The 27057-nt window shown below is 40.0% G+C and overlaps 1 protein-coding gene and 2 long non-coding RNA genes across 4 annotated transcripts in view; 1 reads left to right on the top strand and 2 right to left on the bottom strand.

Annotated features, from left to right (window-relative positions):
• Positions 1-27057, top strand: part of LOC109846118 (anthranilate synthase beta subunit 2, chloroplastic-like) — a 70699-nt gene that overhangs the window by 40930 nt on the left and 2712 nt on the right. The window contains exon 3 of the mRNA XM_020415345.1: positions 4560-4695. Coding sequence (XP_020270934.1) covers positions 4560-4695 — 136 coding nt within the window. The remainder of the gene's footprint in view (positions 1-4559; positions 4696-27057) is intronic.
• LOC109845190 lies at positions 18330-26380 on the bottom strand. 2 transcript variants are annotated; one of them, XR_002248249.1, is made up of 4 exons: positions 26319-26380; positions 26154-26228; positions 19807-19904; positions 18330-18785 (listed from the first exon to the last, which is right to left on the bottom strand). It is a non-coding gene; the product is annotated as an uncharacterized LOC109845190 (long non-coding RNA). The 2 variants fall into 2 exon arrangements; XR_002248248.1 differs by having other exon boundaries at positions 26154-26373.
• On the bottom strand, positions 21022-22277 carry LOC109845191. Its single transcript, XR_002248250.1, has 2 exons — positions 22101-22277; positions 21022-21074 (listed from the first exon to the last, which is right to left on the bottom strand). It is a non-coding gene; the product is annotated as an uncharacterized LOC109845191 (long non-coding RNA).

The following is a 27057-nucleotide window of genomic DNA, read 5'->3' as shown; positions in this document are numbered from 1 at the left end:
CCACCAATTAGCAAAGAACCAATGTACATTCTGTAAGGAGCAAGGACATTGAAAGAGAGACTGCCCAAAGCTCAAGGAGAAGGAGAATGGTAAGAAAAAGGGCCCGAAGGCCAATGAGGTGAACGTTGTGAAAGGTGATGATTCTGATGATTCGTTCTTTTCTCTACTGATTACTCCGGAGGTGAACCATGTGGATGCATCAGATTGGATGCTTGATTCCGACGCTACTTATCATGTGACCCCTAGGCGAGACTGGTTTGCATCTTTTGAGAAAGTTGACGGGGGTGTTGCTGTCATGGGAAATGATCAATCCTATGGTGTTTGTGGAATAGGTACCGTGCAGATTAGGATACACGATGGAGTAGTCCGTGAGTTGAAGGATGTGAGATTTGTTCCTCAACTGAAGAAAAATCTTATCTCAGTTAGAGCTTTGGAGGCGAAGGGAATCAAGGTGACTTTCTAAAACGCTATAGCGAAGGTTACAAAGGGATCATTGGTGGTGATGAAGGGAGTCCGCAATCAAAATTTGTATTATCTGAAGGGAATCACCGAGATTGGCCAGGTTGCTTCGGCTATTTCAGAAGCGGACATGAGTAGACTTTGGCACTATAGTTGGGGCACACAGGTAAAAAGTCACTGCAGGTATTGTGCAAGCAGGGGATATTTAAGGGAGCTAAGAGTGGGAAGATTGAGTTCTGTGAGTATTGTGTTCTTGGCAAGAAGACGAAGGTGAAGTTCGAGACTGCCATGCATCAGACGAGGAGCGTCCTGGACTACGTGCACACAGACGTTTGGGGTCGTACCAAGACTACATCACTTGGTGGTCAACATTGGTTCGTCACGTTCGTTGATGACTATTCTAGGCGTTGTTGGGTATACACCATGACGAAGAAGAGTGAAGTCCTAGATATATTTGTGGAGTGGAAGAAGAGATTAGAACTGCAGACTGGGAGAAAGATCAAGACGTTGCGATCCGATAACGGTGGTAAATATAATTCTGACCCCTTTCTATGGCTATGTTGAGACGAGGACATAGAGAGATACTTCATGATTAGTCATACACCACAGCAGAATGGGGTGGTAGAGAGATTATATCGGTCTTTACTAGAGAAGGTCCAATGTTTATTGTCACAGAGTAGTTTGGAGATGATCTTTTGGGCTGAGACACTTACATATGCGAGCCACCTCATTAATAGGCTGCCTTCATCTACGATTGAGGGGAAGACCCCTATGGAAATGTGGTCGGGAGAGCCAGCACACGACTATGACCAGCTCAAGGTATTCGGGTGTCCTGTATTTTATCATGTGAGAACATATAAATTAGAACCTCGAGCTAGGAAGGCCATATTTGTAGGATTCAAGTATGGTGTCAAGGGATACAAGCTTTGGGATCCAATTGATAAGAAGATTATGCTGAGTAAGGACGTCACATTTAATAAGACTTCTATCTTGAAGCTTCCCAGCTCTCATCAGGTGGAGAGCGACCCGATTGAGGAGATATCGCAGGTGGTGGAGATCGATGAAGCTTCACATTGTCCAGATGGTACAGTATCTATTAGAGTGTTGACTGAGGTGACGCCAGGTGAGCACGACAGTGACACGGAGAATACGGGTACTGATGTGCAGGATCAGGGACCGACGGCCCAGGTTTAGGATTTGATTGCGGTTCGGAGACAGAGGAGAAACATACAGATGCCAGCATGGTATGCCGACACAGTTGCGTATTCACTTCCGGTGGAGAGTATCGATGAGTTGGTGCCTACTACATTCAGAGAGGCTGAGTAGAGTTCGGAGGCTGATTCGTGGCAGGTGGCTATGCAGGAGGAGATGGAATCTCTTCATAAGAACGATACATGGGAACTTGTTGAGCTACCAAAGGGGCGGAAGGAAATTGGTTGCAAGTGGATATACACGAAGATGGAGGGCATTGAGGGCACTCCATTGAGGTTCAAAGCTAGGTTGGTTGTGAAGGGCTATGCACAGGAGGAAGGAATAGATTATAATGAGGTTTTCTCTCCGATGGTAAAGCATTCTTTGATTCGGATTTGCTAGCTTTGGAAGCACAGTATGGTTTGGAGTTAGATCACTTACATGTGAAGACGGTATTTCTTCATGGTGATCTTGATGTATATATGACTCAGCCATTGGGATTTCGAGCTACAGGGAAGGATAAATTAGTTTGCAGATTAAAGAAATCGCTATACGGTTTGAAGCAGTCTCCTCGACAGTGGTATAGACGATTCGATGGTTTTATGATTGGTCATTCGTACACTCGGAGCCAGTTTGATCATTGCGTATATTTTCGCAAGTTGAAAGGAGGTGCGTACATCTATTTATTGCTTTATGTCGATGACATGTTGGTTGTCTCTATTTCCAGATCTGCTATAGATGAGTTGAAGGCACAGCTTTCAAATAAGTTTGAGATGAAGGATTTGGGTGAGGTGAAGCGTATTTTAGGGATGGAGATCGGCAGAGACAAGAAGAAGGGCAGAATTTGTTTGACACAGGTGGCTTATTTGAAGAAGGTTCTACAGCGATTCCATGTTAGCATGGATACGAAGCCAGTTGGTGTACCTTTACGAGCCTATTTGAAGCTTTCAGCTGGTCTTTCACCAAAGTCATTTGAAGATCGAGAGTTGATGTCGAAGACTCCATATGCGAGCGCGGTTGGGAGCTTGATGTATGCGATGGTATGTACGAGGCCGGATTTATCACAAGCGATGAGCATGGTTTCGAGATACATGCACGATCCAGGAGTGGGTCATTGGGACGCTGTGAAATGGATTTTGAGGTACATTCGAGGTACGCTCAATGTTGGTTTAGTTTATGAGCGGGACACTACAGGTGGGCAGTCATGCATTGGCTATGTTGATTCGAATTATGCCGGGGATTTGGATAAGTGCCGGTCTACTACGGGGTATGTGTTTACTTTGACCCTTGCGCCAGTATGTTGGAGATGCACCTTATAGTCGACTGTGGATTTGTCTACAACGGAGGCAGAGTATATGGCAGTTACAGAGGCTGTGAAGGAGGATCTTTGGCTTCAAGGACTTTTGGAGGAACTTGGTATATCGCAGAGATCCGTCACTATTCATTGTGATAGCATGAGTGGTATCTATTTGGCGAAGAATCAGATTTTTCATGTGAGAACGAAGCATATTGACATTCATTATCACTTCGTTCGGGATGTTCTTGAAGATGGCGATGTGGAAATTGTGAAAGTCCACACGAAGGATAATCCGGTGGATATGCTCATAAAGGTGATTCCGAGCAACAAGTTTGATCATTGTCGAAACTTGTTGAACATTCGTGATTGTTGAGGTCGTTGGCGGCCATTTGTATGAACTACGGGAGACTTGATTCATTGGGCAAGAGGATACGTAGGCAGTCTTTATGATGCAGCCGGTTTGGATTAGTTGATTTTGATGGGGGTGAGATTGTTTGGACTCTCGTTCGGGTTCTCAACTTGTTGTGGATTCACTTCGTACTGGACACAACAAGTGGGACATTTGGTTGCTTTGGTATCGGCTCAGTTTTGAAAAAACTTTGCCGAGGTGAAGAATTGTGAACGAAGTGGAGTGGGGGCCACCCACATGCTTCAAACGGACGAACGTGGCCCAGATAAAGCGCTGGCCCACCCGAGCTTCCGCAGCTTAGCTTATAAATAGCGAAGATTCCTAGGTTAATTTTATGCAAAGTGGGGGTTCGGTGCAGGAAGAAAAGTCGGCGTTTTTTTTTCTCTTTTGGCAGCGCGCATGTGCAAAGGGTGTCGGCTGATTTTTTTGAGCAGTTCCTTTTAGGGTTCTGTGCATCACTTTGAGAGAGTATTTGTGTGAGGGATCTGAGAGTTTGTGTGAGAGTTTAGATTCAATGATTATAAACCCTATTTGTATTCTCTCCCTCTAATTGTAGATCTCTCCCCTCCTTGCCCCGTGGACGTAGGCAATTTGCCGAACCACGTAAAATTAGTTGTCTCGCTATTTGTGTGATTTGTAATAGCTTTTAGGTTCCCTTGACAGGTCAGTCCTAGAACTGATGAGAGGAAGAGCTGATATTTCACTTGGTTGAGATATTTTGCTTAAGGTTCTTGTTTCCTTTGTGAAACAGGAATTCCTATTGCGACCTGACTTCACTTGTTGTGCTGCCGAAGTGCTGTCGAAATTTACGTTGTCCGCAACAGGTATGAAAAGTATCCTGGTGGTTTAGGGCATGAGGCACAAGAAATGTTAACCAATACGACACCGGGAGGCACATGGGCATAAAACACATGTTCATCAATATATACTTTACGTGTGCATAGTACGTACATAGACATATATTTCTATTAGTTATATACTTGATGACACTATACGCCCTTGACTGTTATATTACATATCATGACATAGTTATGGTTAGAAACAAGTTTAAATGACAACAGGAGTAAAATACGACATTATTAAGATGGAAAATATCTTGCATATTGCTGCAACAACTCCGTGTTGTTAACAACATTTTTGGATTGTGCATCCATCTTAAACTGATAATACAAATACTATTGACACTTTTATTTATTGTCACAGTCCTTTTGTTGCAGGGAGATATCATAGCCTTGTCATTGATAAGGAGAGTTTCCCTCATGATGTTCTTGAGATTACAGCGTGGACAGAAGATGGCTTAGTAAGGGCTGCTCAACACAAGAAGTATAGGCATATCCAGGTACATGAACTAGTGACACTCTTGTCTCTGAGGCTTGGTAGTGACCCCATATTCTAATGAATTTTAGAGAAATCTCCTTTATTTTGTCTGGTTTTGCAGGAAACCCCTATGTTTGATTTGGCAGAAAATCAACCTATTATAGGAGTAATCTTAAATAGAAAAGGGTCCTTTTTTTTGGTAAAATTTGGATAATATCAAAATGGGTTGCCTTCCAAATACAATAGATTTTAGGAGTTTTCTGCATGACTCGATTAAATAGAGAAGTTTGCTCCTAATTTTGACAGCATGGGAGGCTTGTTCTTCATTTCATGGGAGGCTTGTTCTTCATTTTATCTTTATATCTTGATTTGCTGATCCGATTATTTTTACTGGTTGACTAATATGCATAGCTGAGAACTAAAATTTGCAGAAAACTTATCTAATTGAAATAAATATTACGTTACGAGGCCACACAACAATAAGTTATGGAATGAATTCCGGTACATCATTTTCTCACAAAAATATTTACTTCAGTTGCAGGATATATGACCATCTAAATGTTGAACTAATCAGTGTTTAGCAACCTAAACAATCCAAGAGCCATAGTGTGATATCCTTGGTGGAAGGGAATCCTAAGAGTCAAAGTATAATAAGTGGGGTGGTATTCTATGAGATGACTCTTTGTATTCTATGAAAGTAAATGCGTAGAGTATGAAGGGTCATGTATAAGTCTATATAAACCCATGAGTGGGAGAATTTGAAATAAAGAAAAAAAAAAGAAAACAAAAGCACCAAATTCTCTATCTTCTTCTACATCTCTCTCTCTCTAGTTCTCTATCATACTAGCCTTAGCCAAAGTTTTCTTCACTACTCACTGCGAAATTACAACATGGTATCAGAGCTTCGTTACGACAACTGAGTGTAAAGAAACCCTACCTCTACAAAAACACAAACACCCACTACCAAAACTCTTCCAAATATCCTCCTCAAAATGACCGATACAACCGTCGATTCTCTAACTTCGTCTCGGGTTCAAGTGGCTAACCCAATAGTTATTGAGTCTGAACCAAAACCTACCTCGGCGAGATAGAAAACCGATCTTCTCCGGGGAGAACTACGACTTTTGGCGGATCAAGATGAGGACGATATTCAGAGCGCATGACCTTTGGAAGCTAGTGGAGAATGGTTTCAAGGTGCCAAAAGACAAAGACTCTCTCACCCCGACGGAGTAGAAGACATTAAAGCTCAACTACATGAGGGATGCCAAAGCCCTCAGGTTGATCCAAAATGCCGTCTCCGACTCCATCTTCCCCAGGATCTCCAACAAAGAGACAACAAAGGCGGCGTTGGAAATCCTCCAAGAAGAGTACCATGGAAGTGAAAAGGTATGGGCGGTTAAGCTTCAAACTATTAGAAAAGAGTTTGAGCAAATCTCTATGATAGTATAAGAAAGACTCGATGATTTTCTTACTAGATTCACCAATGTTATAAATCAATTAAAAACATATGGTGAAGATGTAACAAATCAAAGAGTAGTTCAAAAAATTCTTATTTCTCTCACTAGTAGATATGACCCGTTGTAAGTGTGATAGAAGAAACAAAAGATATGGAGAAGCTTTCATTACAAGAGGCAATCGCATCCATCAAGGCGTTTGACCAAAAGCTTGAGAAAAGTAATGAAGCTTCTACCATGGAGAGAGCCTTCCAAAGCTTCAACATGAGCTCAAATCAACAACAGAGCCAGAAGAAAAAGAAGAAGAAGAAAGGAGGCAAGCTCAATTTTGCTCCAAAGCCTCAACAACAACAACAAAGTGGAAACTCCCAACAAGGTGGCAAATCCACATGTAGAACTTGCGGCAAGTCTCATCAAGGGAAGTGCTGGTTCGAGGGGAAGCCCAAGTGCACCAACTGCTCCAAATTTGGGCATACAAAAGAGTAGTGGAGGACTCAAGGAAATCAAAACCAAAACTATCGGCAAGTCTTTGCAAACCAAGAAGAGGACGGAGAAGGTAATATTTTCTTTACTTGTCATGGAGGAAAAGATAGTGATGGTAGTCTTTGGTATATTGACAGTGGCTGTAGTAACCACATGACCACGAACCGGTCACTGTTGATATACTTAGACACATCCAATCTTGGTAGTGTTAAGATGGGAAATGGGAATATTGCAAAATCTGAAGGAAAGGGTATCTTGGCTGTAAATACAAAGAAAGGAAAAAAGATACATCAAGGATGTAATGCTTGTACCGGGTCTAGAGGAAAATCTGTTAAGTGTAGGTCAAATGCTCCTTAACGGTTATTTTCTAGTTTTTGGTGATCAAGCAGTGAATATCTATGATGATAGGAGTTTTAACAACTTGGTGGCCAAAGTCAAGATGCAACCCAACAGAAGTTTTCTTCTCTCATTGCACTACTTGAACACTCAAGCTCCAAAGGTCGAAGAGGTGAACTCCTCCTGGCTATGACACAAGAGGCTCGGGCATCTCAACTTCCAAAGCCTCAAGACTCTTCAAATCAGAGAAATGGTGTATGGCCTCCCAACCATTGAAGGAGTCGAAGGTGTCTGCTCCAGTTGCATGAAAGGCAAGTAGCACTGAGGAGAGTTCCCAAATGAAGAAGCATGGAGGGCAACAAAGCCTTTGGAGTTGATCCATACGGACCTATGTGGTCCAATGAAGACGGAGTCCCTGGCCGGTAACAAATATTTTATCACTTTTATTGATGACTTTAGCAAGATGGTCTGGTTCTACTTTTTGATGCTCAAATTAGAAGCTTTCACCATCTTCCAAAAGTTCAAAGCAATGGTGGAAAGACAAACAGAATTGGAGATCAAGAAGATTCGAAGTGATCGGGGTGGAGAGTACACTTCAGCAGAGTTCGAGACTACTGCAGCAACCTTGGCATCGAGAAGCAAACCACATGTCCATACACTCCTAACTCGAATGGAGTGACAGAAAGGAAGAACCAAACTATTGTGGAGATGGTGAAGAGTCTCCTACATGAGAAGAACCTTCCCTACAAGTTCTAAGGAGAAGCAGTCAACACCGCTGTGTACCTTCTCAACCGGTGTCCAACAAGAGCATTGAAGGACAAGACACCCTTCGAAGCATTCTCAAGTTGTGTACCTTCTCAACCGGTGTCCAACAAGAGCATTGAAGGACAAGACACCCTTCGAAGCATTCTCAAGTAGAAAACCTTCCTTAAACCACCTTAAGGTTTTCGGTTGTGTTTGTTTTGCTCACATCCCAGACCTGTTGAGATCCAAACTAGAGGAGAACACAAGGTGTATCTTTATGGGATACGCAAGACATACAAAGGGCTACAGGCTCTTCAACCCGAAGACTCAAAAGATCGTCATCTCACGGGATGTGGTCTTTGACGAATCAACCAAGTGGAACTGGGATCTCATTATGGAGGATCAGGTGCCCACAAACTACATCTACCTAGATTCAGAGAGCACCCAAGATCCAGATCCAGAGCCAGAATTACAAACTCCACAAAACGGTTCAAGTTCAACAAGCTCTGACTCAACCACACCAAGATCAAGTGCTAGCTCCTCAAGCACACCATCCAACTCTAGTCCCAGTTCTTCTTCCTTCTCAGGTACAACTTCATTAAGATACAGAAATCTTAATGAGATTTATGCTTCATGTAATTTTTGCATATTGAAGCCTGAGTCATTTGAAGAAGCCATCAAAGAAAAAGATTGGAAGAAAACCATGCAGGAGGAGATCTCCATGATAGAGAAAAATGGCACCTAGGAGCTGGTAGAGAAACCTGCAGCCAAGCCAATCATCGGCGTCAAGTGGGTCTATAAGACTAAGCTGAACCTTGACGGGTCCATCAACAAGAAGGAGGCACGGCTTGTGGCGAAAGGCTATTCACAGAAGCCCGGAGTGGACTTCAATGAAACCTTTGCCCTTGTCTCCAGACTAGAGACAATTCGTCTCTTGATTGCTCTAGCTGCTGACAAAGGGTGGAATGTATTCCAGCTCGATGTGAAGTCGGCATTCTTCAATGGGGTGCTACAAGAAGAAGTCTACATCCATCAACTGCAAGGGTTTGAAGTTGCAGGAGTCGAGGATAAAGTCTACAAGCTCCACAAGGCGCTCTACGGTCTCAAGCAAGCACCAAGGGCGTGGTATGAAGAGGTCAACTCCCACTTCACCAAGCACAACTTCAGAAGAAGCCTTAGTGAAGCCACACTTTACATTTGAAGATATGAGGACGAAGATGGCATCATCATTCATTAGCAGGCCTATGCACAGTCAATCTTGAAGAAGTTCAGCATGGCAAACTACAAGCCCGTATCTACCCCACTGGTGGTCAGTGATAAACTCAAGAAGGGAGACAGTACCGAAGGAGAAGACCTCAACCTCTACAGAAGTATCATAGGGAGTCTCCTCTACCTCTCTAATACTCGACCTGACCTCATGTTTGCCTCAAGTCTCTTAAGCAGGTTCATGCATTGTGCAACAAGAGTGCACGTGGGAGCTTCCAAACGGGTCCTTAGGTACATCCAAGGCACCCAGAATTTTAGGATCCATTTTGAGAAGAAATCCTCAACAAAGCTATTCTAATTCTGCGATAGTGACTAGGGAGGTGATGAAGATGACATGAAGAGTACCTCTGGATACTGCTTCACACTCGGATCGGGTGTGTTCTCCTGGGCGTCGATGAAGCAGGAGTCTGTGGCACTATCAACTGTAGAAGTCGAGTACGTGGCGGCTTCTCAAGCAGCATCACAAATCAAGTGGCTAAGGAATGTGCTTGAAGACATTGGTGAAAAACAACTGCAGCCTACTCCTCTCCTCTGTGACAACAAGTCAGTGATCGCAATGCAAAGAACCCCGTCTTCCACCAAAGGACGAGATATATCAAGAGAAAATACAACTTTATCAGGGGCGCGATCATGGACAAGGAGATGGAGGTCATCTACTACAAAACTGAAGATCAAGCTGCAGACATTCTCACCAAAGCTTTGCCGAAGGATCGCTTCTGCACACTTCGAGAACTAATGGGTGTTAAACCTGCTAACCCCTAAGAAGGAGTGTTGAACTAATCAGTGTTTAGCAACCTAAACAACCCAAGAGCCATAGTGTGATATCCTAGGTGGAAGGAAATCCTAAGAGTCAAAGTATAATAAGTGGGATGGTATTCTAAGAGATGACTCTTTGTATTCTATGAAAGTAAATGTGTAGAGTATGAAGGGTCATGTATAAATCTATATAAACCCATGAGTGGGAGAATTTGAAATGAAGAAAAAAAAGAAAACAAAAGCACCAAAATCTCTATCTTCTTCTACATCTCTCTCTCTCTCTAATTCTCCATCATACTAGCCTTAGCAAAAGTTTTCTTCACTACTCAGTTCAAAATTGCCACACTAAAGCCCGGGATTTAGCCCTCGATGCCATGGGAGGGTCTTTTTTTCTTCTTTTTTTTATTTAAATTTTTTACATGGCACATCATCTTATGTCTAAGGATCCTTTTCAAAGGATCCTTTCACATGTATACTCAACGGGCACATTTTGTCGTGTTTAAGACAGAATTTTAAAATTTTGAAAGCTAGCAGCCTAGCACTAACTCAGACACAATCTTTGGTCTCTTTAATTTTGTTATAGCATTGAAGTGTGATAAATATCAGGCAAGTGTCTTTCAACTGTTGGCATCTTACACCATGTGTCAGATATTGACTCGGGGGCTATGTTTCATGGTTTTCATAAGATCAAACTCTTCGATCACTTTTGAAATCAGAGGTTGTCATAGTAATGATTTGCTTGATCTCATATTTACTGTATGGAAATTTCACTTGGCAAAGTGTAATGTTTTAAAAAGCCTCCGCCTAGACGGCCTAAGCGTATGCCCAGGCGTAGACGGTACGTAGGCCGCCTGCCTAGCACCTAGGTGGTACCTGGGCTACGTATCTAGGTTTCGGAAGCATCTAGGGAATCGTTGTCTTCCTATGTCATTTGTTTATGTGAACCACACCCTTTAGGCCTTGATCTGATATCCTTCATTGCAGCCTCCACGCCCTCCAACCTCCTCAAGTCTCCAACTATGAACACCTCCTCTACCTTCTCCGACTTTTAAAACCTCCATCGCTGCAAAAATGAAGAAAGAAATTGTCCTAGGCATCAGTTCGACGCCTAAGCTTGTTACAACAAAGATATTTACTATCAATTATTGTAATTAAAAAAGGAGAACTGCCTGGGCCTCACCCAGACTCCTGCTTAGGCCCTAGATGTTGGTCCAATGCCTAGACCACCTAGCGGCCAAGTTATAACATGAGACTCTTCTAATGAAAAGCAAGAAGTAGGAGTTTAAGTCCATGTAAAGTCTATGTAAATACCTAAACAATCATGAGTGGTTCAGTTAACTCTTAAAAGTTAGGGTAAGCTACTTAAGGTGGACCTACACGGTGACTGTGTGGCTAACGCTTGTACTAGAACTTCACAATATTTGAAAGCCTGTCTAGAACCTTACTTCTTTACGCTCAGGCGTTTAGGCATTGGTTGTAGCAGGTCCTAGGGCGGAGCTCAACTGTGGCCTCCTTTTTCTTTTCTTCTCTTTTTAGTCTCTCTGACACAAGACATTGTAGTCATCACATTAGTCGCAAGTTGGTGGCACAAGAAAGTTTCCCATCCTAAAAAGCTAAAACAAATACTTGTTTATTGTCACCTTATCTAATTCTTTTGGTAACTTGTTAGATCAAGAATTTATAGGGGATTTATTAAGCAAATAATTAATGACAATTTTGAATATTTATAAAATAATTTCAAGAATAAAATTATATAAAGTAAGAAGATATTTTAAGTTGTGTTTTTCTCAGAAAGATATTCAGATTACGTACTGATAATAATTAGGATATAGTTAACAATTCAAAAGATCATACCATATATTAATTTAATTCTAAAAGTCGTAATTTTTTAAAGATGAGAGTCATGGCCTTTCCTAATGAGATTTCAAGAGATCTGACAATAGTTGATCTTAACAAATCTACCTCGATATATGTCTTGGGAAATCATAGTTTTCGACTCACATTTATGCAATTATAATCCTAGTAAAAGTCAGTACTTTTTTCCATTATGCCCACAGTAACTAGATTCCCTTGATTGGCCATGAACAGTGTTGATTCATTTTCCTAGTATATGATTATAATACGTAAGCAAAAGTTAAGTCAATCTCACATGATTATCTAACGCCTGTAAACTGCTTTATCTCTGAACATGTTGTCTTGTTATGTGTGAATGACTGACTTCTCTTATCAGTAGTGGTTCATTTAAAAGTACTTGACGTGATTTTTCCAGGCATGTTTAAATTCCTCGCATAACATTAATGTCATATACCAGAATGGATAGATTGAGCGCAGGAGAAAACAACACCTGTCTTTATCTATACATGAGACTACTGGGCATCATATATTATATGAGAGGATTCTCCTATATACAGTGATGTGGATGAATCTAAACCAGGTTTAGTTAGGGTAATTCCCCCTTAAATCACTTACTGAGATTCAATCACCTCACTTACACATGATGGCATCCTCAACCTAAAATTTTCAGATGGATGGCATCCTCAATCTAATTTTTTTTCTGCATTAGAAAATATTATTGATTCTAATGATCATGGCCTACGGCCATTTCTGCTCTTCTCATTTTTTCTAATTGGATCCATGTTTTTTAATAGAGAAGTACATATGTATTCTCATTTGCTTTTATGTTTACATAGTTGATTCCAGCCCAAGATTTGTTGAGTGTGTGTACATGACACTGTGCACGAGTGAGTGTGTGTTAGTGTGCGGTTTGAATTATAAGTGTTCGTTGTCAATTTGTTAGAGGGAGGACAGAGTCTAGTGGAGTTTTATAGCAACGAATAAGTTATGAGTTGAACGTTTCTTGTGGAGTTGTTAGCACGTTACACGTGGTTGATTTCTTTCTTGTATATATAGTTAGGCTCTGCTATGATGAAGAGTATCCCCAGCTAATCTCTCCGTCATTTAATAAAAGAAAAAGTGTCTTCCCACTTCCTCTTATCTTTAAACTCTTCTTGTCTTTAAACCTGCAGAGAAGAGTTGAGTCCTTGAAACCCAAGCTTTGACATTTGGTATCAGAGTGCTGCAGTGTGTGAATGCCTAAGATCATGGCAAGATCGGAATCTCCGTCATCGTCAAGTCATGTCACTGGCGGAGAAACGACAGAGAAGGAGGGAAGAGAGGAGAGTGTTACACTCAAATACCCACTACTAACGAGCAGTAACTACCCGATGTGGTCCATCAAAATGAAGGTCTACATGCAGTCTCAGGGCGTTTGGGACGTCGTCGAGACCGAGGGTAGAGTCGATAACTGTCGCGACAAGATGGAACTCGTGGCCATTTACCAGGGGGTGAACGAGGAGATCCTCCTTCTCCTCGCCGAGAAGACGACTTCTAAAGATGTGTGGGCTGCGTTGAAGTCCATGTATGTGGGGGCCGATCGTGTGACGAGCATGAAACTACTGACCCTCAAGACAGAGTTCAAGGCTCTCCGAATGCGAGAAGGGGAGTCCGTCGATGAGTTCACTATGCGGCTGACCACAGTGGTCAACAAAATGCGCACCATGGGGGAGAAGATGGATTACATTGCTGTGGTGGAGAAGATGTTACGAGCGGTGACACCAAATTTCCTACAAATTGCTTCCACATTGGAGCAGTTCGGTGACTTGAGGGAGATGAAGGCCGAGGAGATGTTTGGCCGGCTCAAAGCACATGAGGAGCGGCTGCGAGGTTTTGGCGACCGCGGCCATGGCCGGGGACGTAGGCATGGCAATGAGGAGCACTCCAACGACTCTGGCAAGAAGTATCACAAGTTTGACAAGGCGAAGGTCCGCTGCTATAACTGTCAGAACCATGGTCACTACGCCTCTGAATGCCAGAAGTCAAAGATGGAGGAGAGAGCCCGCTTTACTAAAAAGCAACACGACGATGAACCTGTATTTCTCCTAACCGAGGTGTGTGAGTCCATCTACACGACTCAAGAAGAGGGAGAAAATATGATGTTTCATGAAGAAAATGTGAAGCCTAGACTGAGCAGTGAAGAAGTGGTCTTCAAGACCGACATTTGGTACCTGGATACTAGTGCTAGCAACCATATGATTGGTTGTAGGAAGAAATTCTCAGACCTTGATGAGAAGGTGTGCGACAGAGTAAAATTCGGAGATGGCTCGGTCGTGGAGATACAAGGGAGAGGAACTGTCGTACTTCAATGCCAGAATGGTGAGCATAGATTTCTAACAAATGTGTATTATATACCAAATCTATGCAGCAATATCATGAGTCTTGGGCAGCTGGACGAAAATGGGTGCAAAATAGTAATGGAGGGAAGTCATATGCGCATCTATGACAGGAGCAACAAGCTCTTAGCCAACGTGAGGAAATCCAAGAATAGGTTGTACATGCTCAACCTCAAGGTGGCTCATCCAGTGTGCTTGATGGGAAGTCTAGGAGATGATGTGTGACGCTGGCATGCTTGGTATGGGCACTTGAACTTTCCAGCTCTGAGGAAGTTGGCCCAGAAGGAGATGGTGTTCGGCATGCTGCCGTAGAGCACGTGACACAGATCTGTGATGGTTGCATCATTGGCAAACACCACAAAAATCCCTTCCCTCACAGCACAAGTTTTTGAGCCGACAAGCCGCTTGAACTCGTACATGGTGACCTCTATGGCCTGATCACACCGGTTATGCCGGCAGGTAACAAATATTTTATGCTACTAGTAGATGATTATAGTAGACATATGTGGGTAGTAATGCTGAAAAACAAGAGTGAGGCATTTGGTGCTTTCAAGAAGTTCAAGGCGAGTGTTGAGGCGGAAGCTGAGAACAAACTGAAGGCATTTCGAACTGATCAGGGAGGTGAATTTACCTCAACTGAATTCACCTCTTACTGCAAAGAGCTAGGAATCAAACGATACCTGACTGTTCCGTACTCTCTTCAACAGAACGTTGTGGTCGAAAGGAGAAACCAAACAATGTTGGGCATGGCAAGATGTCTATTGAAGAGTAAGCATGTACCGACGGTATACTGGGGGGAAGCTGTGAGGACTGTGGTATATTTGCTTAAGCGAGCGCCGACTCAAAGTCTGGAGGGAATGACACCATATCAAGCATGGACGGGAAGAAAGCCAATTGTCCAACATTTGCGAGTGTTTGGTTGTGTGGCACACGTCAAAATAGTAAGCCCACACTTTAAGAAGCTGTCCGGTAGAAGTGTACCGATGGTCTTTTTCGGCTACGAACATGGTTCAAAGGCATACCGGGTATATGATCCAGACCAGAAGAAGATGCACGTGAGCAGGGTCATAATCTTTGATGAAGATAGAGAATGGAACTGGGAGTCTTCCACCACACAAAGTCACAAGGTGTGCAACTCAAATGAGGTGTTTACAGTGCATTATGAGCCGGCGCAAGCAGAAGCTGAGCAAGAACCAAGAACCCCAGCCCCCTTGGTTATCTCGGGCATTGGTGGAACTCCAGGAAGCGATAACGAGATAGCTACATGTACACCAAGAACTGACAATAACACTGTTGCACACGAAGGTACACCTGATTCCTCAACAAGTTCTGAAAAACCTTTGAGATACCATAACTTGCAGGAAATATATGATGAGACCCGTGAGGTGGAAGGAGAGGCAACACTGTGTTTCCTCTCCTCGAGGAGCTGACAACTTTTGAAGAAGCTGAGGACAGTGACTGTTGGAAGAAAGCTATGGCAGAGGAGATTGCGGCCATACAAAGGAATCACACCTGGGAACTTGCTGATCTTCCGAAAGGGCATCGGAAAATTAGTCTGAAATGGGTGTATAAAGTCAAGAAGAATCCGGAAGGTGATGTGGTCAAGTACAAAGCTCGACTCGTGGCAAGGGGTTTGTGCAAAAGCAAGGTGTGGACTTCAAGGAAGTATTCGTACCAGTCGCAAGGCTTAAGACAGTGAGGATGTTGATCACTTTAGCGGCACAAGAAGACTGGGAGGTTCATCACATGAACGTCAAGTCCACCTTTCTAAACGGCGAGCTAAAGGAGGAGGTCTATGTGGCACAACCGAAGGGGTTTGTAAAAGAAGGCCATGAAGAAAAAGTACTAATGTTGAAGAAAGCATTGTATGGCTGCGACAAGCTCCCCGCGCTTGGAATTCAAAACTCGGCAAATGTCTTCAGTCACTCGGTTTTGAAAGGTGTCCTCTCGAGCATGCAGTGTGCAAGAAGTAGCAAGGTACTGCAGTTCAAATTGTGGGGGTTTATGTTGATGATCTCATCATCACCGGATCAAATGTAAAAGACATTGTGCAGCTCAAGGAGAAAATGAAGAGATTGTTTGAGATGAGTGATCTCGGGCTCTTGAGTTACTATCTTGGAATTGAGGTGAGGCAGGATCCGAATGCAATAACAATAAGTCAGTCGGGATATGCTATGAAGATCCTAGAGAAGCTGAAGTTGGAAAATTACAACCATTGCCAAGTCCCCATGAAGCCGAGAATGAAGCTGAGCAAGACGGATGTGAGCCCTCCAATTGACACTTTCATGTACAGAAGTATCGTCGGGAGTCTACGGTACTTGGTAAATACCAGGCCAGATCTTGCATACTCTGTTGGGGTGGTGAGTAGATACATGGAAGCTCCAACTACAGCTCACATGGCAGCAGTGAAATAGATACTACTGTATGTGCGAGGTACCATCAATCATGGATGCGTCTATGCAAGAAGGAAGGAGTTAGAAGCTGGGTTGATAGGGTATAGTGATAGTGATCTCCCTAGTGATGTCGATGACCGCAAGAGCACCACGGGAGTCATATACTTTCTTGGTGCAAGCCCAATCAATTGGGTGTCACAAAAACAAAGAGTGGTGGCACTATCTTCTTGTGAGGCGGAATATGTAGCTTCCACAACGGCTACTTGCCAAGGAGTTTGGTTGGGTCGCCTGCTTGGAAAATTGATTGGGGAGAAGAACGTGACAGCAGTTCTCAAAATCGATAACAAGTCAGCCATTACTCTCACGAAGAACCCGGTGTACCATGATAGAAGCAAACATATAGACACAAAGTATCACTTCATACGTGATTGTGTCCAGAAGAAGGAGATCGAAGTGGAGTATGTGAAAACAGTAGAACAACTTGCCGACATGTTAACAAAACCTCTTGGGTGTCAAAGACTCGTCGAGCTACGGACCAAGATCGGGGTAAGAAATGTGAAAAAGATACAACAATTTTAAGGGGGAGAATGTTGATTTAAACTTGTTGCGTGTGTACATGATACTGTGCACGAGTGAGTGTGTGTTAGTGTGTGGTTTGAATTCTGAGTGTTCGTTGTCAATTTGTTAGAGGGAGGACCGAGTCTAGTGGAGTTATTATAGCAGCGAGTAAGTTATGAGTTGAACGTTTCTTGTGGAGTTGTTAGCTTCACCACATTACACATGGTTGATTTTTTTCTTGTATATATAGTTGGGCTCTGCTGTGATGAAGAGTATCCCCAGCTAATATCTCCATCATTTAATAAAAAGGAAAAGTGTCTTCCCACTTCCTCTTGTCTTTAAACCTGCAGAGAAGAGTTGAGTCCTTGCAACCCATGCTTTGACAAGATTTAGGTTCTCATGTTGTAAAGCATTTACAAGTGCAGGGAGCTTTGATTTCTAAACTTTACCCAATGCTTCTCTATGAATATGTTTTGCAATTTGATCTGTGTATAGATTTGCAAATTTATGGTTACAAGAGATGCTACCAACCTGATGACTTTATCATATCCTTGGAAATTAGGATGCTTTTATGAGCTCAAAAGAATAAAGTTTCTGGAGGCATCATGCATCACTACCACATATTTGCTCTAACGCAACGGTTCAAAACCGTTGCGTTAGCCATGGAACCGTCGCCCTTGAGCAAGTGCGACGGTTCTCAAACCGCCTCATATACTGCCGTTGCCCTACCTCTACCGTAACGGTTTTGAACTCTATTGCGACGGTTTTTTGAACCGTTACCCCTGCATCTAACGCAAGTTACAATAACGGTTTTAATAGGCTATAGCTATGGTTCTCATAGAGCTACGGCGAGAGTTGGAGCTATTGCAACAGTTTTAAAAGATCTAACGCAACGGTTTTAGTAGGCTATAGCTATGGTTTTGATAGAGCTACGGCGACAGTTGGAGCTATTGCAACAGTTTTAAAAGATCTAACGCAACGGTTTTAGTAGGCTATAGCTATGGTTTTGATAGAGCTACGGCGACAGTTGGAGCTATTGCAACAGTTTTAAAAAACCTAACGCAACGGTTTTAGTAGGCTATAGCTATGGTTTTGATAGAGCTACGGTGACAGTTGGAGCTATTGCAACAATTTTAAAAGACCTAACGCAACAGTTTTAGTAGGCTATAAGTATGGTTTTGATAGAGCTACGGCGATAGTTAGAGCTATTACAACAGTTTTAAAAGACCTAACGCAACAGTTTGGATTGAGCTATCGCAACAGTTTGGATCGAGCTATCGCAGCAGTTTTGATCGAGCTATTGCAACGGTTTTAATCGAGCTATTGCAACAGCTCAATCGGACTTGTTCTTGGTTTCCTACGTCAAAATAATATAGTATTCAATTACCTGGACAATCTTTTTAAGAACATGGTCAAGTCAAATTTTAATACACAATATAAAAGTGATTATGTTGAGCATAATCAACCATAATGATAAGTGCCAACATACATCAGTATAGTATAAAAACTACAAAGTATTAAATCCACACTACCAACATTTCAACTCAGAAAATATCGTACCGAACTAACATTCAAACAATGTACATCAACATTTGATTACAAAACATGAAACTTCTCGGTCAAAGACTATATTCTCTATTTGTTTCCAAAAACTTGTTCCTCAATGTCAAATACTCACTAGGAACCTGTCAGTATCAATCTCAATCTTGGCTTTCATTATTTCTGTACCTGTGTAAATTTCCATGAATCAGCGTAATTTTTGCAATGATGATAATAAAATTGGGGAAAAAAGATGTTTGAAAAGGAAGTTAAGAGAACATATTGATCCATGAGTACCAGAAGCGTGATGAAAGGAGCAAAAAATTCTCAAGACATAAAGCATACCGATTCCTCCTGCAAAAGTACTAAAATCTGAGAAATATAATAAAGTCGCATAGATACAAAAGAAGTAATCTTAGCAGCAATTTATACTAGGAAGTTCTTAAGTTGATGAGTATTCAGAGCGTCAGAATGTGTTGGTTCTAGAAAGGAAAATACCTTAAATTTCTAAAGTAGTTCAGCAGATGTTAGAAAATCTAAAATCTAATGCATGGAGGTCCAATATTCAAACTGAGGCATTATATGATAGTTGAAATTGTAAAGAGAATCATTAACTTCTCTGTGCCCCTCCCCCCTCTTTTTTCTGGGGGCGACGGATTTGCATACAACAACCTCACCCCTAACCACCGCCATCATAACACCCAGCACGCTGACTCTCAACATTATTTTTTTGTCCATGTATGTAACCCCTTATTCCCACTATTCTTCACACTGGCCTCTACTGTTACTCCAAAACTCGGCGAAAGAACAGAGGTTTATTATGCCCACAAAGAAATTACAAAGCCCATATCAGGTGGAAGTCGTCTTATTTCATCTGACACAAAGTACATAGCAATAACTAAAACATACGACAATTAGTCTTTTAGTAATCGAGCAATTGAAAATTCATAATGCAAAAAATGCAAAAGGAACCAAGGTGTTTGAATTCATGTAGAAGGCTCCACAAGCAGGAGCAAAAGCCCTAGCAGTTGCAGTTATTTGTCTCTTGCATTTAGATTATAAGATTGTAATTCCATCATAATCTAACTGCTTCATAGAGATCGTGATCCTATTACATCAACAAGTAGAAGCCCTAATTATGAAAATAAACTTACAGTTACAGATGACAATACTAACATGTAACCATTTGTATATTTCACATAATAAATGTACTGCATGTTTATCTGCTGGGAGAAAGATCCTTGGTAATAAATGTATGAGTTTACAAGTACAAAGCTAATGCAATAGCATGAAATAGCATGAAATAATAAAATTGGGGAAAAAAGATATTGCAATTATTCAAAATAAATAGCTTAACATAAAGGAAATAACCCACCTGCATCAAAACCTTCCATTTGAGTAAAATAGGTGGCTATAGATTGCTAAGGGTCTCCATCAAACAAGCCCTTTTGCTTTTCATTCAAATGACAATTCCTGCATTGAAGTATGGGACTTTCATTAACATTTTTTGAACTACAAATAACCATTTTCTGCAAAAGATTTGACAAAAAAATATCAACAAAAATAAAATGTCATTATGGTTAAACATCATATCTACACACATGTTATGCAATCAAATATTTTGTGCCACAATTTAATCAAAAATTCCAGCTTACTCGTAGCAGCTTAACAAGACCCTGAATCCATCAAAACTAATTAATAATACTTCAAACAGATTTGACCAATCTCATATTATTCAAACGCGTTAACATAGCCTCCGTCTAATTTGGAAACTTGCAAGAAATAACAAACTGAATTCAAAATTAAGCAACCAATAGTATTTGATCTTATGATTTTTGCTTTTTAAGCATTGTGCGCTTGGTAGCTAACCTCCTTCTCATCTACTTTAAGCTTATAAATGTTCCTTACTTACTTCATGCCCATCTCCTTTTGCAGCATGAATTAGGCTGCCAAAACAATGAGGCTTGTATTGATTTCCAAACTCCTTGCACCCAACATCCAACGTGGGATGAAAATTTCTCATATTCAGCCTATAATCAAATGACTTTCTAGATATTTATGATTAAGAGCACATCGCAGATTAAATCGCCTCATCTACACCTTCAGTAGCACTTAATCGCCTCCCGACTATTTTTGTAGCACTAAACACACTGGATTCATAAGGGAGAGGGGACAACATTTTTGTAGCACTAAACACGCTGAATTATTTTCGACAAAACTTAAAAGGAGAATAGCTCAATTAGAATCACTGATATATTATTACTGTAGCAAAATCAGAATGTAGCCACATCAGAGGCAGAAGAACACAAAGGAGAGCGAGAAGAAAGCAACGAGGAAAAAGAAGAAGTAACTGAAACGAGTCAAGAAAACACTACAGAAACCAGTTCAAGAGCTAAGAAGGCTAAGAAATGTTTGAGTGATCGCCCGTCCCCGGAGACGCACACGTCCAGGATGTTCTTTTTTATTGACAAGATGCCATGCATCTACATTTTCTCCTTCAGTTTGTTCCTGAGTTAGCTCTTGAGTTAGTTGTTCCAATGTATCAATCATTTCTAGTGTTTTTTCTGGTTGTGCTTTTTTCTTCTTTTTACGAGTCTCTAGAAACACTTCTGCATCTGTAGGAGGCCGGTTCAATTCCTTTTCCTACAATGAAACAACATATCAATCATTTAGCCATTCATTGCATGTCTAAATCATAGATAAGCATCTGGTGTTACATGTTGGTGCATTCAGCTCTACATTGTAGAAAACTGAAATGTTTATTTAACATCTATGTCTTTTATGCAAGGAATAAATAAATGAAATCTAATTCATCTCTGTCAAAACAATGTCTAACTGAAATGTTTATTTAACATCTCTGTCAAAACAATGTCTAACATGTGTGGAATAATTTTCCACAGCCAGGGCCACTCCTTCACCCAAAAAAAATATATATATATATATATATATACTAAAGCTCAATGAAAATACCAAGGAGAATTTCTTAAGTTAATATGATGCAATTAATTTATTGGAAGTGGGTTGATGGGGACCAAAGAGGTTTAAAGAACATGGAAATTGAGGGAATCGACCTTGATTAATTAACATTAGCATTCATTAATCTGCAATAGTTTTGGTCAGAACTACAAGAATAAATGAAAGTCCAAAGTAATATAGAATAACCTCTAATTGAAATATTTTAAGGGTAATGGTTAAAGCAAACAAGTTGGATCTTAGGACTTTATTATTTCAAATTTATGTATAGTAATGATTATATATGCAGAAGATTCTCATAGCGAGTGAGTTTGATTAATCTAACATATTAAAGATGTGAAATGAGTTGAATTGCATGTCTTATAAAGCCACGGCTCTTCGGTATTTGGAAAGACATAAAATTAAGGCGTTAAACTGCATCTCTTAATTACAATAGTTTTGAAAAATAGTTTTTTTTTTAACTCAAAACATGGTAACACTAAAAATTACTAATGCGGAAAGCTGATAATGACCAGCGAATTACTTCGCTTATCATGAAAATTGGCTTGTTGAATACGCAGCAAGCTTTAAGATGGTCTAAACTTCCCAAAAAAAATAAATGCTTTGTTAAAAAACATTACAGATCTTAAAACAGAGACTGAGAGCTATTATTAATGCATAATTACACTGTAAATCATAGATAAACATCATGATTACCATATCTCTGCGAATTCTTGCGAAACTTTTTGAACCTACTGTGTGCAAGAGCGTTTGACTGTTTCGAGTTTCCTTATTCTTTTCACTTGCTTTCTACATAATCATAGAACTTCTAATAAGTAAATTGTAATAAGTAAATTGCAACAAGAGAAACTATAGTAGTAAAAAGAAAGAAAGAATACTGAGTATGTGGGAACAACAAGCAAGCAAGCGGATTGTAAATATTCATCTAAACAGAAACTTTTTTTAAATGCATGTATATATATGTTGAGGTAATTAGATGTATATTTTGTATAAAGTATTTAACAAGTTATCTATTTGAAAAAAAATTGATACATAGCACTAACGTGATTCCACAATCTAGTCGTATCAAACATGATCTGATAATTCTCATTTGTGTTTTAGTCATCAACTATTTCACCAACTATTAAGGTTTTTGTGTAACCTGTTTTGAGTGATATTCTCGGTGTTATTCGCAAACAACTGGAGGGATTGTATGATTTTTTTGACCCCTATTTTGGAGGCCAAGCTTTTTCCAAAGAAAATTATGAGGTAGTCTTCTTTAGTAGCTGTTTGTTAATAAGAAATATAGCACAGTTTTTGGTCAAAGGACAATAGTTTTCCATTACCAATGAGCAACAGGTACAATCAAGCATACAGGCATAACTACAAGTCTGCATAGCACAAGATCAGGATGATATCAAGGCTAACCATATGAAAATACACCTCTCAAACAAAAAACTCAACAAGTATTAATAACACCCCAATATAAACGCCAGATCACTCTTATATACAGCATAACCAGTCCACCCAGTGTCTGAACTTTGGAAATAGTAGCATGTAAAACAAATACACGCACGTGCAAGCTCACTAGCTTCACAATCGTCCATTAACAGTGCACATTGCAACTAACAGTATTATAGCTAGATGAGAGAATTCTTTTACTGATGCTACACTTGTCCTAGTTAAATGCATCAGGGCAACGATGATCTAGATTAATTTCTAAATTTAGAGGCTCGAGCACATTTGCCAAACCAACAGTACTGTACTTAATTAACTTTACCAGTAAACTCATTAGTATAATTGCAATGGAATTATAATAAAGATTAGCAGCTAATAATTGAGATGCAGCATGTCACTCCCCTGTCCTTGTGTAAAAAGAAAGAAAGAATACTAAGTATTTAGCCTTATAATTTAAATATAGGTCTTAATGATGATAACTAAAATTACTAATATGAACCTACAGGGATAGTATGTTCAAAAGAAACAAAACAATGATATTAATAGAAAATTAAATTCTTACCCTTGCATTTTGAGAATGCCAAATCTTTAGTAAAGCTCTAAATTGACCCTTGGGAACAATCTTGGGGCGCTTTTTCCATCTTTCTCCATCATTTTTTAAACCTGTAAAGTATTGACGTTTTAGCAAGCACTTCCATCGCCTCCATGCACTATTAATTGTTTGCAAGGTCCATTTTTGTCCTGAATCGGCAATTGAATACTTCTCCTACAATGAAATAACAATATACAAGTTAAAATCTACCTTGTCATTACACAAAATGATTTTTTTTGTGCTATATCATACCTTCACATATTCCCACAAACTATCTTTGTCTTCTTTCCCAATGTCGTGCCAATTCTTATCTAGTGGTGTTCGTCTTGGATTTCTTCCAAGGGTACCCAGAAAACTACTAAGTTCATTTAAGATATTATCTGTCGGTCCAATAGGTATCCCAAATTTGTCTAAAATTACAACTGGACGTGCCTCTATACCTCGTTCATGTACTTTTAAACACTTAGTTGGCCCTCTATGATTTTTGGGCTGTTGTACCTCTCTTTGTTCATCTTCCCTTATCTCTTCATCTTCGTCTTCGTCAACCTCTCTCTGTTCATCTTCTCTTATCTCCTCATCTACATTGACCTCTCTCTCTTCATCTTCCCTTATCACCTCATTCTCAGACTCTATAAAATCTTCCTCATAATCTCCATTTTATGATTCAATATTCTCTAACTCTTTCTCTTTCTCCATCAATTTGTTTTTATCAAGTTTCTGAGGATCTTTCCGTCCCTTTCCTGATCGAGTCTTCACTTGCAAATGATTCTTTCCAAGATGTTTTTTCTTTTGCCTTTTCTCCTCTTGGACCTTATGTCCCTGTAATGATTTAGTCTTTGTCAATTGCACATCTACACTCTGAACTTGCTTTCGCAACTTGCTTGTGACGTGCTTTATTTTCATCCTTGGTACATTGCTTCCATCAAGTTGTTGGCTGCAGGATTTGGATTGATTCATCCTCGCAAGATTTGTCACATGTAGAGGAGGATAAAAGATCTTTTTACGCTTCGTTGCAAGAGGTTTGCTCATGACCTACAAAATAAGAAATGCAAGGACTTTAAATGGATTGTATTAAGTTGAAGGATTGTAAAAAAAGAAATCTGTTGCAACGAAGGACGAAAAAATAGATAAAAAGTAAGAAACAGTGAGTATTATCCTGCAACGAATTTTGGAAGTCACATTTAACTTCCGAATCAGTGAGTATATGGGACAATATTCTAACAACTTAAAGTATTGCGGATTGTATCACAGAGACTAGCAACAAGCAAATTAGTATAGAGGGTAACAAAGTGCACGGGGCTCCTACCATCATAATATAGAATTCAGGAGGGTCAAATACCATTGGTCTTAACCGCTACATGTTGAGAGGTTGTTTACAGGAATTAAAAGCAACTCACTGATTCTAAAGGAACAGATTAAAATCATCAAGGAACATATTAAAATCATCCCCATACGATATCATACATCATAGGCAAAGTATTTCTACAAGGAATACTGATTAAGGTAAATACACATCGTTTTTCTTAAGTATCATGATAACATAAAGAAAAGCAAAACCAAACAGGTTATAGAATAATAATATCTAGATTATACTTTCCAAACTGCTAGATTATGGGATCAGTAATGACCCATACATTTTTGTGTATAATAGTGTAGAAATAGTTTAATTAAAATTATCCAGTTACAAGGGGATAGCATCACTACTTCAATATGAAAAAGCTGCGTGCCTTGATCAGATCGATGATCATGAGCTGAAAGCCCAAAGCCTTAAATATGATAAACTCAGCTACAGGTGGATAATAGGAGACTACGTATTCAAAAAGTAAATAAAAAGTTAACTGAGAAACTCACATTTAACTTCAGAATCAGTGAGTCCACTTTTGACTCAAGCCTGAACTAGAGAAAGCAATCCAAAGGCCAGTTACCAAAAATCTCGGAAACTCAAGAGTTCAGTCACTAAGAATGCTAAAATTCTTACTCTTCACAGTTGCATATATGCTTAAAACAACATATAACAGTCAAATTGGAATTTGATTTCTTTTGTAAGATTAATGTGTCTTTTATAGCAATATAGGTGCGCACGGAACAGGAAACAGCAGTAAAAAATTGTAAGATGTAGTTATATATCATACCACTTGAATCTATACGTACATCCTTCAAACTACGGAGTTGTGTGGACCTCTTTAAACTAAGACTTCAGATGACATGACTGTAACATACAATTCAAATTGACAAAGAAATTGTTCAGGGGGGACAATAAACCAAAAATGATGCAGATCAATATTCGATTGATATGCTGTCCAGTTCCTGCGCTTTTGCTTAAGCTATAGCTTTTTATGTCTATGCTCGGCTCATGTACTGTCCGGTTCTCGTGTCAACCATTATCTTTTTACACTATTACTTTTCTACCCCTTGATGCAATTAATTTTCGACCCCTCAAATAACCAAGTCTGACACGTTCTTAACGCTTTTCTAAAGTTCACTGTATCTATGACATGCTTAATGGAGCATTTCCTAATTTTTTTTTTAAGCAAAGAATGCTTCAGAAGTTATTATGCAAGAGCTGTTTTATAAAGAGCTATTTTATGTCCTAATTTTTTTTAAGCAAAGAATGCTTCAGAAGTTATTATGCAAGCTAGCATGTTACCAAGAAATAAATAATATGAAGAGTTGTTTTATGTCCATGATGAACTAATATAGGATTTTTAAAAAGAATTTACCTCAAATGATCTCTTCTCTTTTGAACTTGATCTAGAATCACCAACTGTTTCTATCACTCAAAGAGAAGTGATTAACTAGTAATAAATGAAAAGAATGATCAAGCTAAAACCCACAAAAACTGAAACTGGCATTCTTTGTATAATGAAGTGTATTATTATACATACAAGTATATTTATGCCGTGCACGTGTCTTCGAGATCCCCAGTCTTGGCAGCACTCCAATGCAACCCGAAACACAAATCCCAACCCAAACACAATGAGAACACCTACATTCCAAGAGTTTTCATCGATGAAATCAAGTTTGTTAGTAGTGAAAGTAAAGAAATTTATGCACACAACATTGCATGAGTGGAAGGATAAACAAAAACATGAATGAAACTAGCAACAGTTTATATGCTTCATTGCTTTAAGGATCTGTTGTGTGTCATTATGTGTCATGTTTCGTGCTTATATGCTTCATTGCCCGTGAAAAATATTTCGGCACACAGTTTGCCTCTCAGGACATCCAACCAAACAAATAAACCCAACATCTTTACATACTACGTGTATCCATATTCCATAAACCAAGTCAAGTTTCACACCAGCTGTACCAAGAGCACAGTTTGTGTCTAATAGAAACAGAACCAACAAACTCAAAAAGGTATGAAGTGTGGTCTAGCAAAACCCGGATATACGACCTAGACCCAAACTGATCCTCGAACCCAACAAAATCAATTCAGGGCACAATCTCTCACTCTGGCTGTCGGTGAATTAGCAGATAATGCATGACTAATACAAGTTTGTTGTAAAATACTGAGGATAGAGTTCTCAAAGCACTGCAAAAACGCTAAAAGCAAAATACCAAAAAAAAAAAATCGTTACTGAAAGGAGTTTGTTGTAAAAGACTCATGCTAACTTCAACACG

Source organism: Asparagus officinalis, chromosome 6 (assembly GCF_001876935.1).
Source record: "Asparagus officinalis chromosome 6, Aspof.V1, whole genome shotgun sequence".
NCBI lineage: Eukaryota > Viridiplantae > Streptophyta > Magnoliopsida > Asparagales > Asparagaceae > Asparagus > Asparagus officinalis.
The sequence above is the reverse complement of the archived record's forward strand: the minus strand, read 5'-3'. Positions and strand labels throughout refer to the sequence as shown.